This window comes from Dasypus novemcinctus, chromosome 20, assembly GCF_030445035.2.
Source record: "Dasypus novemcinctus isolate mDasNov1 chromosome 20, mDasNov1.1.hap2, whole genome shotgun sequence".
Classification (NCBI taxonomy): domain Eukaryota; kingdom Metazoa; phylum Chordata; class Mammalia; order Cingulata; family Dasypodidae; genus Dasypus; species Dasypus novemcinctus.
In genome coordinates, this window is record NC_080692.1 from 49,119,611 (window position 1) to 49,138,059 (window position 18,449).

The 18,449-nt window shown below is 41.3% G+C and overlaps 1 protein-coding gene across 27 annotated transcripts in view; it reads left to right on the top strand.

The window, feature by feature from the left end:
• Positions 1 to 18,449, top strand: part of PPFIBP1 (PPFIA binding protein 1) — a 213,418-nt gene that overhangs the window by 157,280 nt on the left and 37,689 nt on the right. For 9 of the 27 annotated variants that reach the window (XM_071210223.1, XM_071210234.1, XM_071210228.1 and 6 more), the window contains 8 exons: positions 5,516 to 5,602; positions 7,105 to 7,218; positions 8,164 to 8,295; positions 12,575 to 12,667; positions 12,994 to 13,086; positions 14,641 to 14,755; positions 16,543 to 16,575; positions 18,018 to 18,079. In XM_071210223.1, coding sequence (XP_071066324.1) covers positions 5,516 to 5,602; positions 7,105 to 7,218; positions 8,164 to 8,295; positions 12,575 to 12,667; positions 12,994 to 13,086; positions 14,641 to 14,755; positions 16,543 to 16,575; positions 18,018 to 18,079 — 729 coding nt within the window. The remainder of the gene's footprint in view (positions 1 to 5,515; positions 5,603 to 7,104; positions 7,219 to 8,163; positions 8,296 to 12,574; positions 12,668 to 12,993; positions 13,087 to 14,640; positions 14,756 to 16,542; positions 16,576 to 18,017; positions 18,080 to 18,449) is intronic. The other 18 variants (XM_058282966.2, XM_071210232.1, XM_058282967.2 and 15 more) reach the window with 3 other exon arrangements.

Genomic DNA, 18,449 nt, shown 5'->3' on the forward strand with positions numbered 1-18,449 from the left:
GGTCGCTGGATGATAGTGATTAAAGCAGCTGTAGTGGCCTGCACCTTCCTTTTCCTTTTTTGACACTGAATTTTAAAAAAGAATCATAAACTCAAGACTGCATCACAGGGTTTAAAACTACTTTTAGAAATAAGTCAAATATAGCAGCTGTGTGGAATGCCTCTGCAGGGAGGACGTTTCTGTGTACTTGCCCCATTTTAATTTAGCTCTTCACCATTCTCATTTGGCAATGTTTGATTCCAAATGCATTTCTGAGTTTCTAAAACATAGTTGCGGCGAATCGTTGCTGTGTGCCTGTTTTGGATATGGACAGGACAGCAGACCCCCATAAAGAAGAACAAAGCAGAACGGAAGGTGGGGAAGAGGGAAGATGGCAGGAGACTAATGCTGACCACTAGACCCAGGAACATCAAAAGAAACACAGTGTGTGCTTGAAGAAAAAGGGACGTCAAAGGCCCCGCCTACCCGGGCTAATGACTATGGAAACGGGGTCATGGGCACACAGGGCTTCCTACTGGTGTCTGCTTTAAGGTTGTTTGAAGTACTCTGTAACAAAAATGCAGTTGGCAGCACAGAGCGCAGCACGTTAATGCTGATGGCACCCGGGTGTGGGTGCATGGGTGCGTACCAGGCTTTCTTGACACTTGGTAATGGAAAGGGAAGGGCCGTGAAAGGAAGAGACCCCACTGAGATGGTGTGGGGTAGCCCTCAGAGTCGATATTTCCATGAAGAATAAAGCTTTGTAGAAGGTTTTTTCCAATCATGCTGGGGAAATCTAGGGGCACCGCAAGTTCCTGAACTATCCAGGTGTCGAGCAGGGTCTCCTGCCCTGAGCCTCCCTGCTGCGTCCACCCCATGCCTTCAGGATTAGGAGGAGGCCATGTAGAGCAGGGGTTCTTGACCAGGGGTCCACAGACCCCCAAGGGGGCCAGCGGAAAGATTTCAGGGGTCTGTGAGCTTGAATTGAGAAAAAAACAAGTTATTATCTTTCTTTTCTCTGATCTCTGATGTTGAGCATCATAAATCTGCCGCTGCATTCTGAGAAGGGGTCTGTGGTTTCCACCCGACCAGCAAAGGGGTCCATGGATCAAAAGAGGTTACTAGGGAAGCCGACATGGCTCAACTGATAGAGCGTCTGCCTACCATATGGGAGGTCCAGAGTTCAAACCCAGGGCCTCCTGGCTTGTGTGGTGAGCTGACCCACGCGCAGTGCTGATGTGGGCAAGGAGTGCCGTGCCACGCAGGGGTGTCCCCTGCATATGGGAGCCCCATGCACAAGGAGTGCACCCCCTGTAAGGAGAGCTGCCCCTGCGCAAAAAAAGTGCAGCCTGCCCAGGAATGGTGCCACAAATGTGGAAGGGTGGAGGGGAGTGGGAGGTGAGGACAGGGGTGGGCACAGAGCCCGCAGGATGTGCCGGAAAGGAGAGTGGAAGCATTCTTGCAGAAGAGGAAATTGAAAATGGTAAGGACAGAGGTGATATTGTGTTCTCAGGGAAACAGAAGGTGATAGTTTCCAAAGCAGAGGTGGAATGGTGAGCTCTTAGGGAAGTGTGAAGACCCAGTCCCGCAAGGAGGGAGGGAGGGAAGAGGGAAGATGTGAGAGGCAGTATGTAAGACAGGGCCTCGAGGAAGGAAGTGGAACGGGAGTTCACGCAACATAGCTTCAACTACTGTCCTTTAAGAGCCTTGGCTCACCTGAACGTGGTGGCCAGAGCAAGTACGGGCTTAAGGAAGAGGAGCAAGTCTAAAGGCTGACTGCAGAATTGTACTAGGGAGTGGAGGAAAAATCAATGTGTCTCGTGAGCAAGAAGGCCAGGTTAGAATCATTCATTCATTCATCTTTTATTCACCCGATATTCATTGAACCACCTTCCTTCATGAAGCACTGTGTGGCGAGTGCAGAGGCTCTGTTTCCCGGTGTGCACAGGTATGTGGCCGAGTGCCAGCCTTAGTCCACTCAGTGCGATACCTGCTGAATGCAGGTGCCTCTGGATCCTGTTGCTGGTCCATGAGCAAACAGTTAATCCAAAGCACGGGGCACAGTGCAAGCCACATGGAGCTGGACTTTAAGAATGGGTGGGGTGAGGGGCAGTCCACGTAGCAGGGATAAAGTCAGCGTGTGAGAGAGCATGCCAGGAAGTTTTAAGTGATCTGATATGGGGGGGAGCACGGAAGATAAAGAAAGGAAAGGAGTGGAAGGGCATTTGCCTAGTGGAATCTGTCTCCCTCTAACGTTTTTAAGGAGACAATCGCCAAAGTGGCAGAAATAAAAACAAGCCTGTTTGAATAGAACATACCTCCATCTGCTTGTGTAAGCAACGCCCTGCTTTCCCAATGTATAGCGATTCCATTTGTGGCTCTTGACTTTTACTTTATGGTCCGATAGTGACTTTTTGTGTTTAAAAATAATCTTAAACTTACCTTGAGCTTTATGAGACTCATATGTGAGGATGCTGATTTGAGAATAATTTTGGAGAACTGGCTTTGGAACATCTCCTTTGAGAACCACTGCTGACCTCGCTCTCATTTTCGCCAGATAGAAGAAGGCAGGCTCAGCTCTTGCCCTCACTGGACAGAAAGCTTTGATCTAGCTAATGAAACGTATCTGTGTATGAAGCACTGCTCGTGGGGTTTTGCAAGCCAGTGGTTGTTACTCAGCGCTGCCTGAGATGGAGAACGTGTGTTAGGCACCCTGGCTCTTCTCCAAAGAGCTGTCCTCCAGAAGGTGTTTAAATTTTTTTTTTCACATTTCCAAACATTTTTAATCAACATAATGAAAAGTTCTGCACAAATTAATAATCACGTTCCCATTTTTACATTCCTTCCATGTCTGGGTAACCTATATTATAGATAATAACCCTATGAGTTAGCTTTTAATAATTAGTTGCTATTAGTGAAATCTTAATATATTTTTCTTTTTTGCCTGGCTTATTTCACAAAATGCCATAATGTGACATGAATAAGGTTTTCATTCTTTTTCTTTCTTTTTTTCCCCTTTAGTTATTTATTTTTTCCATGTAACCCACTCCCCACCCCTCACCACATCATTTTTGTAAATTGTATTTTTTTTAAGATATATACATCACATAAAAAATGTTACATTAAAAAATATGAGGTTCCCATATATCCCCCACCCCCCACCCCATTCCTTCCACACCAGCAACCTCCCCCATCATTGTGGCACACTCATCACACTCAGTGAACATGTTTTGGAGCACTGCTACACTACATAGATAATAGTTTACCCTGTAGTTTATACTCTCCCCCAGTACATTTAGTGGGTTATGGCAGGATATATAAAGCCCAGCATCTGACCCTGCAATATCATTTAGAACAACACAAAATCCCAAAAATGCCCCCATATCACATCTCTTCTACCCTCTGCCTGCCCTCAGCAACTACTGTGGCAACTTTCTCTACCTTAGTGCTTACATTTCTTCTATTACTGGTCACAGTAGTCTTACAGTAGAGTATCAGTAAGTCCACTCCATCCTTTGGACCCAGGGATGGTGATGTCCCCTCCACCTCTAGATCAAGAGGGGGCTTAGATTCCATATGGATGATGAATGCAATTCTTCTGCTTGCAGTTGTAGGCACCCTTGATTCCCTGATGTGGTGGTTGACCTTCTTCACCTCCTTGTTAGCTGACTCAGATGCCTTCTTGCCGAGCAGGAAGGCATTTAAACTTCATTTTCGGTCATCCCCAGAGAGGCTCACCATCAGCCTGCTCTGCCAGACTCCTCTCGAGGCTTGTGAGTGATCTCGGGCGCTTGAGCTAAAGGCCTGAGCTGTGCCGTGCTTATGGGGCAGGCGTTTCAAGCAGCCTGTGTTAAGAATGGTACCCATCCTAAGTACACAACACACACTTCTAAATAGCTTCTGATTCTCCTGTGGCCTCTTGGAAAATGGATCTGTAGCTGAGAAACATCCTGAGTTTTTCATTAATCCTCTCTCCCCCCTTTTATACTTTTTGTTCTTCCAGCACATGGTCGGTCATTCACAGAATTGGTGCTAGAAACCACACTTACTAGAAAGCTAGAGGGAAACCGACTTTGGCCCAGTGGTTAGGGCGTCGGTCTACCACATGGGAGGTCCGCGGTTCAAACCCCGGGCCTCCTTGACCCGTGTGGAGCTGGCCCATGCGCAGTGCTGATGCGCGCAAGGAGTGCCGTGCTACGCAGGGGTGTCCCTCGCGTAGGGGAGCCCCACGCGCAAAGAGTGCACCCATAAGGAGAGCCGCCCAGCGCGAAGGAGGGAGCAGCCTGCCGAGGAATGGCGCCGCCCATACTTCCCGTGCCGCTGACGACAACAGAAGCGGACAAAGAAACAAGACGCAGCAAAAAGACACAGAAAACAGACAACCGGGGGAGGGGAGGGGAATTAAATAAATGAAAATAAATCTTAAAAAAAAAAAAAAAAAAAAGAAAGCTAGAAAAAGAATTCCAGGTAATTATGGAAAAACGATAGCTGGTACGTGAGATGTGCGCTAGAGAGTAAGCCCGTTCATTTTATATGTTCTCTGGTGCTAAATCCAAAGGTGTTGCCTTTTTCACTTGAACTCTGAAAGGCTCCATCTAACCATTTTGGATTCCAACTGGCTTTTATTTCATTTGAATGAGGAATTAGGAGATTCTCCTGGCGGGGAAATTCTGTTGAGATTGCCTGCCGCTTGGTTGTGAGCTATTTAATTGAGGTAGCGAGGCACCACACATTCCTACTGTGTTTCAGAATGACGCCTTGATTTGCCTTTTCACATGTCTCCTTAAGGACTTGGATACCAGGACAGCTAAGAAAAAAGAAAGTCTCCGCCCTTGCCCAGTCTGTGCTTCCTTTGGCATTGATGTCACGCATAAATAGACCCAAATCTGATGAAAGGAGGGGAAGGAGCGGGCACCAGTGGGCGCAGAGCCTGACCAGCTCCTGTAGGGGCTGCAGAACCACACCAGGGCCCAGGCTCTGCGCACAAGCGCCGCACAGTGCCTGCAGGAAGCTGGAGAGCTCGAGGCGGCAGTGGTAGAGCAGAGCCGGGGCGGGGCTGTGGGCTGGGGGTCGAAGCTTTGGGTGAGCTTCAGAGAGGAAGGAGAGGCTTTCCCCACGGTCTGAGGCCTGAGTGGGCAGGAAGAAGCCTTTTGAAGGTGGGCATTGGCAGTCCTAGGGAGGGACTCTGGTGAGGTGGTCTGCACCCCAAAGTGATTGGGGAAAAGAGGGAGATCATACCCCCAGCATATACCTGCTGTCTTTAATGAAGAGTAACGGTAAGCCGCTCTTGCTTTGGCATCCCTATTTTCTGTTTTATAAGATGTTGTTTAGTTTGGTGAAAACATTCCTAACATGCGTGTTTTGAGGCAAATGAATCAAATTGCATTCTCCTATTTTCTGTTAATGGCAAGGACAGCTGTGCTGAAATCAATTCAGGTTCCTCGGTTGAAAGTCATTTGCAGTTATCATTTATCCACAATTCACCAGTTTTAAAAGGGGTCAGCCTTTTTCATTATATGTCTTTTTTTTCTTCCAGACAAATGGACACCTGCCTGGGAATGGCGATGTGTATCAGGAGAGGCTTGCACGTTTAGAAAATGATAAGGAATCCCTCGTTCTTCAGGCGAGTGACTTTTCAATGTTGATCTTTCCTCAGACATATTTAAAGACTTATTTTAAATGGGGATGTCCAATTCAGATGCTTACAGAGCCAGGCTGCTAAGAAATAAATGCCTCAAACCGTCTGTATGCAGTAGGGAGGGGTGGGGACAGGGACAGAGCTCAAGGTCTCACACCCATCTAGGAGGAGCAGCCCTGACCTGCCTCAGCTCCCTAAGGGCCCATCTGAAATAAAGCTCTTATGTCACCTGACCCGACTTCATGGAATTTATCAGAAATTCAGATTTTATGCACTTAATTTAATTTTTCAGTTTTAAAAATGATGGACCACACAAAACACAACTCTGAGTTGAGTCCTGCCTCTAGGTGTTAAATTTTCAGGTCAGTTTCAAATGCTTGACAAGTATTTTACGTCAGTGTTTTGAGCTAAATGAACTAAATTATAGTTGGCAGACTGGTGATCTTTGGAGAAAAACCGTGATTTGCAGTAAGTGCCAAGGGTCAGGAACTAAGCCTGGGCTCCTCGTGGACTGAGAATGTGATAAGTTACAGCTTGGGTTTGGACAGATGCTTGTAAACAGCTCATGGGATTTGAATACCCTGAGTTCCTTTCTTTATTCTTCTTGAAGTATCAAGTTTGAACAGTCCTTGATAATTTCTGTTTCACACACTAGCTTTATTTCCCCTTGTATTAGTCAGCCAAAGGGGTGCTACTGCAAAATACTAGAAATTGGTTTTTATAAAGAGTATTTATTTAGGGTAGGAGCTTACAGATACCAGGCCATAAAGCATAAGTTACTTCCCTCACCAAGTCTATTTTCATGTGTTGGAGCAAGATTGCTGCTGACGTCTGCGAGGGTTCAGGCTTCCTGGGTTCCTCTCTCCCTGGGGCTGGCTTCTCTTTTCCCTGTGAACTTACTTTCCAGGCTCCAGCTTAAGGCTTCAGCATCAAACTCCAAAATCAAAAACCCTTGCATCAAAAGCTCCAACTCTGTCCTTTGCCATGCCTTTTATCTGTGAGTCCCCACCCACCAAGGGGTGGGAACTCAATGCCCTAATGATGTGGCCCAGTCAAATCCCTAATCATAACTCAGTCATGCCCAGTACAGACCAGATTACAAACATAATCCACTATCTCTTTTTGGAATTCACAATTAATCAAACTGCTACACGTCTTAACCTCCAATACTGCTCTCCTCCCTCAAACAATGGTAATTTGTGTACACCTTCCGCCCCACGAAGAGTTGGAATAGTTTTCACCTATAAAGTTTGCACGTCCCTAATCAGCAGTGACACTCAGAATTGAACAGGGATTCTTCAGCTTAAAACAATAGCAACCTACAAATAGGAACGTGGACAACTGCTGTCTTCTCAGAAATTCTCGATTTTTTTCTTTCTAACGAAATCAGTGGCAAGATTATTCCAGTTTTTGTTCTATTTCAAGAAATAATGTAACAAGACCCAAAATTCTTTGTAACTCACTGCAGCATTTTTGTCTCAATACAGGTAAGTGTGTTAACAGACCAGGTGGAGGCGCAGGGAGAAAAGATTCGCGACCTGGAGTTTTGTCTTGAAGAGCACAGAGAGAAACTGAACGCCACGGAAGAGATGCTGCAGCAGGTGTGCACAGAAGCCGGCCCCGTGGGGGACTTCCCCGTTGAACTTTTGAGATACTGCATTTGTACGTTAGCTCTGATACCACAGGAAATTTTGTGGTGCAGTTAGACTAGCATATTTTAAGCAAAAATCTAGAGTAGTTGGGTCGCAAAATATGTACATGCAATAAAAGTGTTTATTAATGAGAGCCTGGAATGAGAGATTAATAGGATTGTAGGCCATTTGAATTTTCTTTGTGCTTTCATGTGGTTTCCTAACTTTAGACCATGAGCATATATTTAGTGATTAAGGAAAAAGATAAACCCATATGCGACCTTAGTTATTGGAAAAGCTGCTCATAACACATGCGTGCGCGCGCGCACACACACACACACACACACACAACACACACACACGGTGCTCGTGTAGAGGCCCTGTCCTGTCGTGGATAGAGTTCAGACTGGAGCAAGACCGCCTGTGTGAATTCCGGACCTGCCTTTCACTCCATTCTTGAGCCTCTCTTCCTCAGCTTCCTCGTTTGTTAAACAAAGATAATGAGGATTTCTAGCCCTTACGTGGTTGGGAGGACTCAGCCCTTAATAAATGTCAGCGTGCCTGGCCCCATCATTAGGGTTATCATCAGACTTGAGATTGGAGGTGGGGTGTGAGTGTGTGTGGGTGTGTGTGGGTGTCATTGTGGTTATCACCAGACTTGAGATTAGAGGGTATGTGTGTGTCTATGTGTGTCTGTGTGTCTGTACAATACATGTCTGCTCCAGTAAACAAACATGTTTAGATCAAAGGAGAGTAACTTAAGCAGATACTGTTTTTAAAAGCATGTATAGTGAGTAATTTTACTCCACTGAGTCCTCTTCTTTGCCGTCGCAGCTTTGCAGTCATAAATGAAAAAACAAATGTGACCGTGGATAGTTAAACATCTTCTGACTGTATCTTTTAAATTCTCAATAGGAGCTTCTGAGTAGAACATCCTTAGAAACTCAAAAACTGGACCTCATGGCCGAGATCTCTAACCTGAAGTTGAAACTGACTGCTGTGGAGAAGGACAGGCTGGGTTACGAAGACAGGTTCAGAGACGCAGAGGTGAGCGGCGCCCTCTCACGTGTGCACACACTGCTAGGGAAGAGCTGGGGATCCTCAGTGCTGTGGCGGGGACCAGTTAATTACTGCATGCCTGCACCCACGCTTCCCAGAACAAAATTTACCTTTTGATCACTAAATGTTAATAGCAATTTTTATGTTGAGTCTCTTGATATGAAATATTCTTTTCTCAACCATTAGAAATACTTTTTTTAGCATTAATATTAGATTTCATTTCATTCTGCTCTTCCTTCAGCAAGTCCATGATTTTAGAAATACTTTAGATTTGAGGCTATTTGGAACTTCTACCATCTATCTTATCCATCCACCTATCATCTGTCTTTCTATCCAGTCTTGCACATTGGTTTTCCTAATTTGGTAAATAATGGGTTTATGTGAATTATTTTCCTGTTACTATTTGGGTACACTGATCATTTACTATATAATAGACAGATTTTTTTAATATGTGTAGAGAATACACTTATATTATCAAAGCGTTAAACCACAAAGCTTTTTAGAGGTCTTTTAATTTGACCTTCTACTTCTGGACTATTCCACAAATAAATAATGCCACATAAATAAGGTTCACTATACTGTTGTGAAGTTCAGGGCAGATTCTACAACTTAAGTGCCCATTTTAGTGGCTAAATGAGCTTTATTGTTTCGTCTCCCTATTTTATTGTTAATCCAGGTCTTGTTTTTGTTTGTTTGTTGTTTTGTTAGGAGAGGGAGAGAACATGTCCACTGGAGAGCTATTCATTTGAAATGAAATGTCAAGAGCTACGGAAATTCTTTCTCTCTGAAGGAATATCTCCCTCTTTTTCTTTGTTCTCTTTCCTTGGTTGGGCTGTATGGAGAGGTATCACAGTGTATCAGAAAATGGGTACCAAGGAGGAGAGAGCAGGAGAAATCATTTACTTATTTTTCACCTCTATTTTCATTTCAAACATTTATTGTGTGCTAACTGCATGCTGTCATGATATCAGGTACTTTACATATGTTATCCATTGTTTGAAAGTCCAGTATAGATGAAGATAATGAAGTATACTGTATTCCTATTTTCAAAATTAAATTTTGTGGAAGATCCAATTACAGTGCAAATCTTGGTATATATCTTGTTTCCTCAGTAGTGAGAGGAAATCCCTAACTTGGTTCGTGTTTTAGTCTTCCAGCTCTTTGCCAGTTACCTGTCTGGATCATTTGCCAAGGACCAGGGTTTTAGAAGCCATTTGACCATCCAAAACAGTACTTAGAAAGTTGTCAAATTGGTTTAAAACATTTAAAAAAAAAGTTCTTATTTTTCCCTCTTTTTCTTCCTTGTGTCATTCTATGGCCCCACAGTCAATGCAAAGGATGATAGCAAAACTCAGTTAATGAATGGAGAACAAGTTGAAGGAGCTAACTGCTGATGGAGAAGATCTGCATTTGTACACTAAGTTTAGGGGAAGCCTTAACCTTTTAGGAGTACTGCTAGTTTAATTTTTTTTTCTTTTAAGATTTATTTATTTATTTATCTCCCCTTCCCCCCTCACCCCCCCATCCCAGTTGTCTGTTCTCTGTGTCTATTTGCTTCGTCGTCGTCTTTGTCCGCTTCTGCTGCTGTCAGCAGCACGGGAATCTGCGTTTCTTTTTATTGCATCATCTTGACGAGCTGATGCAGCAAGATGATTCTAGTTTAATTTGGATACAAGATGCTACCTAAACATTAGGACTAACTTGCACTAAATGTTTTGTTTATTTAAGAGCAATAATTACATCTTTTGACTTAGTTTCTATTTTGTTTAAATTTTTTTTTTTTTTTTGCCAGAGCTTCCTTCCTTCACTCTTGGATTCTCAATCATATGCATATGATTTTGTAATCAAACCGCCCATAAACTCAGCCCCTGAGGGTTCTCTAATAAATATTCACCATTACTGATAAAAGGTAGGATGTGCATACCCAGAGATTATAGGATTATTAGTAAAATATGAAAATAATTAAAATAGCCTTCAAAATAAAAGCCTCGTGTATATGCTTATTTTCCAATTATTGCTGCCTTACGTAAAGTAAAATGGGTCCTTGGCTGTTTCGTGAACCCAAAATCTTTTAACTGTTTTAGAATATATTGGAGTGGGAAAGAAGTATAGGCATTTCCAAAAGATTGGGGTGAAAAGTCTTCAATCCTTGGCAGATTCAGGACTTCCTGGCTCCAGGAATTGCTGCCGGGAAGTGGTTAGCAGCGTCCGACAGTGCCCCCTTCTGGCCAAGAGCACACATGTCAGCTTGAGTCGCCGTGGGAGGACACCGGCGTTCTGAAAGGATCACAGGGATTTTCTTTTTAAAGAGGACTGATCTTCTGATAAAAAAGTAACTGAAGTACCCTGCATCCCATTTTTAAAAGTTTCACAGTAAGAATCTATTTCCAGATTTTCCAGCTTGAGTTACGGTGGGAAGATAGGACTTCCTTCAAGTTGGAGATTTGGGTTCCTATTGAAAATGTTGCCACAAAAGACAATTGGGTGGTTTGGTTTGGTTTGGTTTTAAATAGAAAAATTATCTCATTTTATACTTCCATTTTCTTCAGTTGTTCTTTATGAAATGCCACCGTTTCTAAAGGAAGTAAAATACAACAATAAATAGGAACTCAAAGCTGTTTCTTAACAATGAGAAGGCGGGAAGAGATACATAAAAAGACAGTGTTGGTGAGAAGATCACGAAAGACTCATAGTAGGCAAAAAGATTATTTTCAACAAATGGGAGAAACTGATTTTTTCCCTTGAATTTGAAGTCTGAGTTTGAAGATAAGGAATCACAACAAACATGTTATTGAATTATGTCCCACTGTCCTCTACCTCATCTGTAAATGGGAGAAAATAGGTCCTCTAATTGAAACATTGCCCTCTTCCTAGACTTTGTGAGCGAGAATCATCACAAAAATTTCAAAATTTGGAATACCCTCTAGTAGACGGAACTATTTTTCTTTTAACATAATTTTTTGTTTTTTATGGCATTGCAGTATAATTCTCTTTTGTAGTCCACAACGTTGTCTTGTTGAAAAAGAGAAGAGCATGAACATATTAACCATCGGAGGGGCCTTCCCAGCTTGGAGTAGAGAAATCCTCTCCTTCACGGGGTGCTTGAGCTTCTCTTTTGAAGGAGCTGGTACTGTTTAGCATTCTAATTTTCTTTTTCTTCTCTTGGGGCTCTAGACAAAAATATTCCACTTGTTCTTAAAATACTTATTGAAATTTAAATAGCAAATTAATTTTTAAAAGTGCTGGTAGAAAAGTTACCCAATTGTATTGAATTATGAAAATTGTTCTCATTTTCTACATGAAGAATTGTATATGATACTGAATATTTATTTTATTAAGATTTTTGTTTTAATTTCTCTGCCCTTTCCCCCCACCTCCCATTGTCTGCTCTCTGTCCATTCGCTGTGTGTTCTTCTGTGTCCGCTTGCATGCTTGTCTGTGGGAACCGGAAATCTCTGTCTCTTTTTTGTTGTTACTGTGTCAGCTCTCTGTGTGTGCAGCGCCACTCCTGGGCAGTCTGCACTTTTTTCGCGTGGGGTGGCTCTGCTTGCAGGGTGCACTCCTTGCATGTGGGGCTCCCCTCCGCGGGGGCCACCCCTGCATGTCACGGCACTCCTTACATGCATCACTGTGCGTGGGCCAGCTCACCACATGGGCCAGGAGGCCCTGGGTTTGAACCCTGGACTTCCCATGTGGTAGGCAGATGCTCTATCAGTTGAGCCATATCTGCTTCCCTGAATATTTATTTATAACAGAGCCCTCATCCGCTTTTAAGATGAGAATCCCTAGTTTAAAGGATTTAAATTTCATTTTATTTATCCAAATTGGGTTGAACAATCTGTGTTTTTGTAGACAATGAAGAAATTATAAAAATATATATATTTTAAAATATCTGTATGTCTCTGAAAAAGCATTAAGAGGAAGTGACTTTACTGAAGAATATTTCTGTGGTTTATTTTTAAAAGGCAGTTCATTTAGTCATTTTTATGGCAAATAAGAGCAAGTGCTTAGTTAACTTTCTTAATCAAAATTAGTCACCTTGTGTTTTTATGATCCCATTACTTTAGGGCACAGGCATTAAGAATTTAAAGGAGTATTTTTAAATGGAGAGATGCTTTTGTTTTTAAGGAGATAAGATTTGTGTAATGTAATTAATACAACTTTAATTCTAGAAGCTTTGAGTTCTCAAGATTTTTAAGCTGCTATTTTGGTATAAATAACTGTATTACTGCTTTCCTAGTTATTTCCTTGTTTTCCTTTTGGACAGGGGCTAATGCAAGAGATCAGAGATTTGAGACTGAGAGTCAGTGAAATGGACAGTGAAAGACTTCAGTATGAGAAAAAGCTAAAATCAACCAAAGTAAGTTTTCTCATTGGAAAAAATGTTGAAACAAATGACTTTACTATTTATCTATGATCGGTAATATAAATACAATATATTTTCTACTTAGCACAGGGTAAGGAATATATTTTTCAAGTGAATGAAGCATTTCCCCAAGCTAGGAACCCTCGAACTTAAACGCTGTGTTTCCAGATCAAAACCAGGGCTTAGCCAATCTGATGGAACCAAATGTGTCATTCCTCTGAATTATCTAACCTCTCTCGTGAACTGATGCTGTATTCTTGGTTGTTTACCTTGCCTTCTCCTACCTGGACTTTTCTTTCACTCCTCTGTCTCTCTACCAGTCTTTAATGGCCAAACTCTCTAGCATGAAAATCAAGGTGGGTCAGATGCAGTATGAAAAGCAGCGCCTGGAGCAAAAGTGGGAGTCCCTCAAGGTGCGGTCGCCCAGCCTGTCGCGCTCTGGCTCGTGTCGTTTTGCTGTGATGGTGTTTCTTGTGGTGTGTGCATTCATTTTGTGCGTGCATTTATTATTATTTATTATTAATAAAAATGCATTTAAAGCTGATGAAAGGGACACTCTGATCCCTAATACTCTTTTCAGTGTATGAAACATATGAAATAATTAGTGAAAAATAATATAATAAACAGACAAAATAAAAATACTAGTTTGTGACTGGAATCTACCTGGCTTAGACTGTCTGAAACCTGAGCATGTTACAGTAAGTGCAGTGGTTCACCTGTGAAAGAACCCAGCTTCCTCCCAGCAGGAGAGGGGGACTTATTGCTCTACAGCAGTTACCCACCTCACAGAAGGAATAGAAGCCACTGCTTAGGAGCGGCGCACTGAGAATGGGGCTGCCCCTCTGGCCAGTGCTAATGAAAAGTTCTTGCACTTGGTGTGTTTTCCAACCATTAAAACATCAAAGGAAGAAAGAGAAAGAAAACTATGAGGCCAGCTTCTTAGGATTTGGAGAGCTGCTGCTTCTCATAGTACTAAAAGTAATAAATATCTTTAGCGGCTCAAAATAAATGTGGTGTCAAATATAAAGTTTTGTTTGTTAGCATTGAGTAACTGTTTTCTGTCTTAAATAGAGCCAGTAAAACTTAAACTTGCTAAAGCTACCTAGAAATTCTTAACAAAATGAAGCTGAAAAATAAATAGATAATTGGACTCAGGATCTTTAAGCCACTTAGATGTTGTAAAACAATGTTTTTTTAAAATATATTCTCTTCCATTGTAGGAAGTACTGTTTTTATTTATAACGGTGGATTATTTAGTCCCATAATTTGGTTTTTAAGTCATTCTTGAACTGCTAATTTAACCCACTAATTAAACTTTATGCTTGTCTAAGGAGCATGTGTACCATCTTGAAATGATGAATAAATATAAAACAAATGTTAACATCTATTCTCGAATTTGTATTTTGTTTTGCTTTTTATGATGGCAACCTTCTTATTTGATTATCTTTCTTTATTAATTTAATCAGAATTTTTAATTTGATGTAAGATTCAATTCTTAGGGCTACTACTTAGCCCTAATTACACTTTAAAATATTTCTCTTTAAGGAGTGGATGTAGCGCAAATGGTTAGGTGCCTGCTTCCAATATATGAGGTCTTAGGTTCAGTCCCCAGTGCCTCCTAAAAAACAAACAAACCAACTTTCATTGGGGAGCAGATGTAGCCCAGTGACTGAGCACCTGCTTCCCACATACGAGACCCTAGTTTCAATCTCCAGTACTGCCAAAAAAAAATAAAAATAAAATTTATTTTTTATTTGGTCAGAAGGAACCTTGAAAGGATTATATCATAATTAGAATAAATTGGACTTTTATTGTCCTGCTTCCTGCTTATCATTGCCATTGTTTGACTTCTGATGTGTGCATATAAAGTCTTGCAGATTGTTTCATTCACAAAACTAATTATTGATTTAAATAATATTCCCTTGCATTCAAAATCTGCTATTCTCAAACTAATATATAATTTATAGGATGAACTGGCCTCTTTAAAAGAAAAACTGGAAGAGAAGGAATCTGAAGTAAAAAGGCTACAAGAAAAATTAATGTGCAAGATGAAAGGAGAAGAGATCGAGATTCTTGATAGAGGTAAAACTATATATTTAATGTTTATCTTATTTTGTCAGAATCCTCTGTGGTCTGTCAAATAATCCAGTGTTAGTCTACATGAAATTTTTAACACATAGAAAGGGAAACCGCCTGGGCCAGGGGCTCCTGAGACTGGCGTTCTGCTTGGGAATCATTCTGTTGTCAGCAGCAAGAGGAGAGCAGTTGTGTAATTTTGTGCGTGTGTTCATTATAGATTAGTACACTGTACTTTTCTTGTTTGGCATACCTTCCAAGTTGCAGTAAAGGAAGCATCAAAAAGAACTAGAAGAAATCATTACCGTGTCCGGGATTGCTTCCCTCTGAACTGATCTTGAGACAACACAAAATAAGAGATAAGAGAAACCTATCTTGCTCTATTGAGAAAAGTAAGGAAAACCAATCAAAGTTTCTTACTGTGGCGCTGGCTCTCAACCAAGAAAACAAAAAGAGGCTAATTTTGACTTGGGAAAAATGTACAAATGTATCCCAAACTTTTTCCTTATTCTGGGAGGTTTGTTCTGAATATTATATGGACTTTATTTTAATGTCCATATAATTAAATCTAACTGACTTAGATTATGAATATTATGTGGATATTATTTTAATAACATAGGCTTAAGTTAGTAGAAAATAACTTGAATGAAATGTATTTTATAAATTAGAAATGTAGTACATGCCATCTGACAATACTACATAGAATTTTACCTTTCTTTATGATTATAAATGATAACTGTAGCACTATAAATTACCAAAGCAACTTCTGATTCATCCAGAATGGGCAAATCCCATTTAGTGTCATGTTGATAAATTTTCATCTGTCATGTCAGAATGAGCAATCTTACTGTCTGCACATTGAGGGACTCGCGTTAGATCTTCTCTAAAACGTTGGCTCTAGAATACGATCGTGTGCCCAAAGGGGTCACAGCTCCCTACTGATCAGAAGGCTCAGTTCATTGAGGAAAATGGATTTCCCCCCGCCTATGTTTGGGTGTATGTAGAAATCTTAAAGGACATGTAGGAACAGGTCATGTTCTTAGGGCTTTAAGGATAAAGTGGCGTCCCAGGACTTGCGTGCTAGAGGCGACATGAGCACGTGCTGCCCAGGTCTGGTTGAGGACGGGGACGAGTCTGAACGGTTGGCCGCCCAAGCACGGCCAGGTCAACAGGGGAGTTAGCAAGCCTTTGGAGTCGTGGCAGTCCTCTGGCGCCACAGCAGCTGGCTGCGTGCGCAGGCGGCGGACTGTCTAGCTCGGTGCTGCTGGGTGGTGCGGTGCGCGGGGCATGCTTCCCGTGCCAGGCACGCTCAGGGGGATGTGTGCCAGACTGTGACGGGAATGTACACAAAATGGAGCAAAAACAATCAGCAACTGGATTTCTACTGAACGTTGTGTGGCAGGAATGTGAAAAACCCCAAACAATGCCTGGAGTTTTACCAAATACAATGTGATGGAAATGTGAAAGTAAACCACCAAAGCATTACAATTAGGTTTTTTCATTTTGTTTTTTGTTTTTAACCACGTGTACTCCACAGGCCTAATTTTAATATGAGGAAATCAAGTGAGCTTTAGGTCTTCTAATGAATTACGTGTGAGTCTCTTTCTCTTCTCACACAGAGCACTATTTATTGTAGTACCAGTCCTAATGTGACAAAATAGTGCATAATATTAGGTTTTTATGAGGTTAGAGTCTCTGTGTTATATGTAAATGGAGGCTGAATAATAGTGCTCTTAAAGTACTAGTTGTTGTGATGTATGCTAACTTCCAGTTTGATGGGTTTTCCCACACAGATGAAAATTTTAAAAAGAAGCTCAAAGAAAAAAGTAAGGTTTTTGGTATATTTCCATCAGCCTTTACATTCATCAAAAGCACTACTTGGACTGTTCTTTGCATGTTTTAAGACATTTCTCTCACCAAAGATGTAAAGTTGCTTCATCAATAAGCTTTCCATTTCTTCAGAGTACATAAGTCAGAGGAGAAAGAAGCAAACAGTAAAAACAAGGGGAAAAAGGTTGCTTTGCTGATTTTGTCCGATTTCAGTCCTTTTGCTCCACAGGATACAGTAGAGCACCCTGAGTGGTAGAGGCGAGAAATCTTTTTCCCTGTGGCCCAGGCGGTACAGGGCCAGAAAAGAAAATAATGTTTGTACTCCTGTGAAAACCCACTCTTTTTAAGGTGTATCAACCCTACAAGATAAGTTTGAGCTTTGCTTTTGCTTTTTAATGGTTTGAATTTCACTGTTCTACTGTGTCTACGAGAGAAACTTGCTACCTTAAACATACTCACTTGGTCTTACCAAAGAAATGGTAGCCAAGCCAATTAATGGAACCTGGAAGAGTTACTGTAATGCAACATAAAGATATATCCTTGATATGAGATCTTCCCCTAAACATTGAATCCTCAAATCAAGGGCAATTTGCCTTCACAAAAGGGGGGGAGGGGTAGGTACTATAGAATTTACTTTAATTGAAAATGTTATTTGCTGAAAGATTCATCATTGTTTAAAACATCAACTGAAGGAGTAATTTTTCTCAGACACAAGCAGCCATGACTGAAATTTTCTCTCTCTTTCAGTTTTTAAATTTGTGGTTTCATTTGGGATGACTTTTCATCCTTAAAATATTTGTTTTTGTATTTTAATTTCAAGTTTTAAGGAAAATCACATTCAGCTTTTGTTCTCTTTCATGTCTTAAAATCTGTTTTAAAGCATTACTGGAAATGAAGTTTATAGATGAAGCAAAATACTTATCCTTCTATACGGAAGCTATACCCAACTTCTTAGCATGACTGCTCATGCAAATACCACATTCCATCAGGCTTTTATCATTTGTGCCTCCATCTTGGCTATAACTAAATATCATCTCCTGTGCTTTTGTCATTAAATACACCGTTCACTGCTGTCAGCCACTGCTTGATAGGTTTCTTTTTTTAAAATTCCATGTTTATATTGTTACAGCTCTCAAATTTTACCCTTAGGGTTTTCTCATGAGGATGTTGTTGTGGCTTTGAGGGAGGGTAGTTAACACTCACATACTTTTTCATTCTGGAATTAGGACTGTTTACATGAGATGGAAGGTGTTCATTTTTCAGATTTTCCCTAGAAGAGAATGCATGTGTTAAATGTACCTTTTAAAAAAAATGAACAAAACAAATCCTTAACATTTCTACCTTAAAATATTTCAGTCTGCAGAGTTAAATAGTTTCTCGTCATTGTCACGTGTGTTAATAACTAAGCTGAATTCTAACTTAATGTTGTTATTTCCAGATATTGAAGTGCAAAAAATGAAAAAAGCAGTGGAGTCTTTGATGGCAGCCAATGAAGAGAAGGTATCCAAATGAAATCTGAGTGTTTATTTGGATGTTTTAGAACACTGTTTTGGTCATTCATGCTATTTTCTTGAGATATCCACCCTAACCACTATTTTTGAGAAGGGGCAGCATTCTCTGTCCCTGCCCACGTGCACATGTGCTCAGTGGTGGCATTTGCCATTGTGGCTACAAACAGAGATGGGGACCAGATTCCTCTCTGAATCTGGCACATGGCCAAGCCAGCAGATCAGTTCTGGATATTCAGGAGACAACAGAGAGAAAGGATATATTCCAAGCACCTCCTTTCTGTGGTTTCTGGAAATTCTGGGTTCAGGTATGAACTCCGTAGGAGGTAGCCCATGACAACTTTAGCTTCATGGTCGTGTTG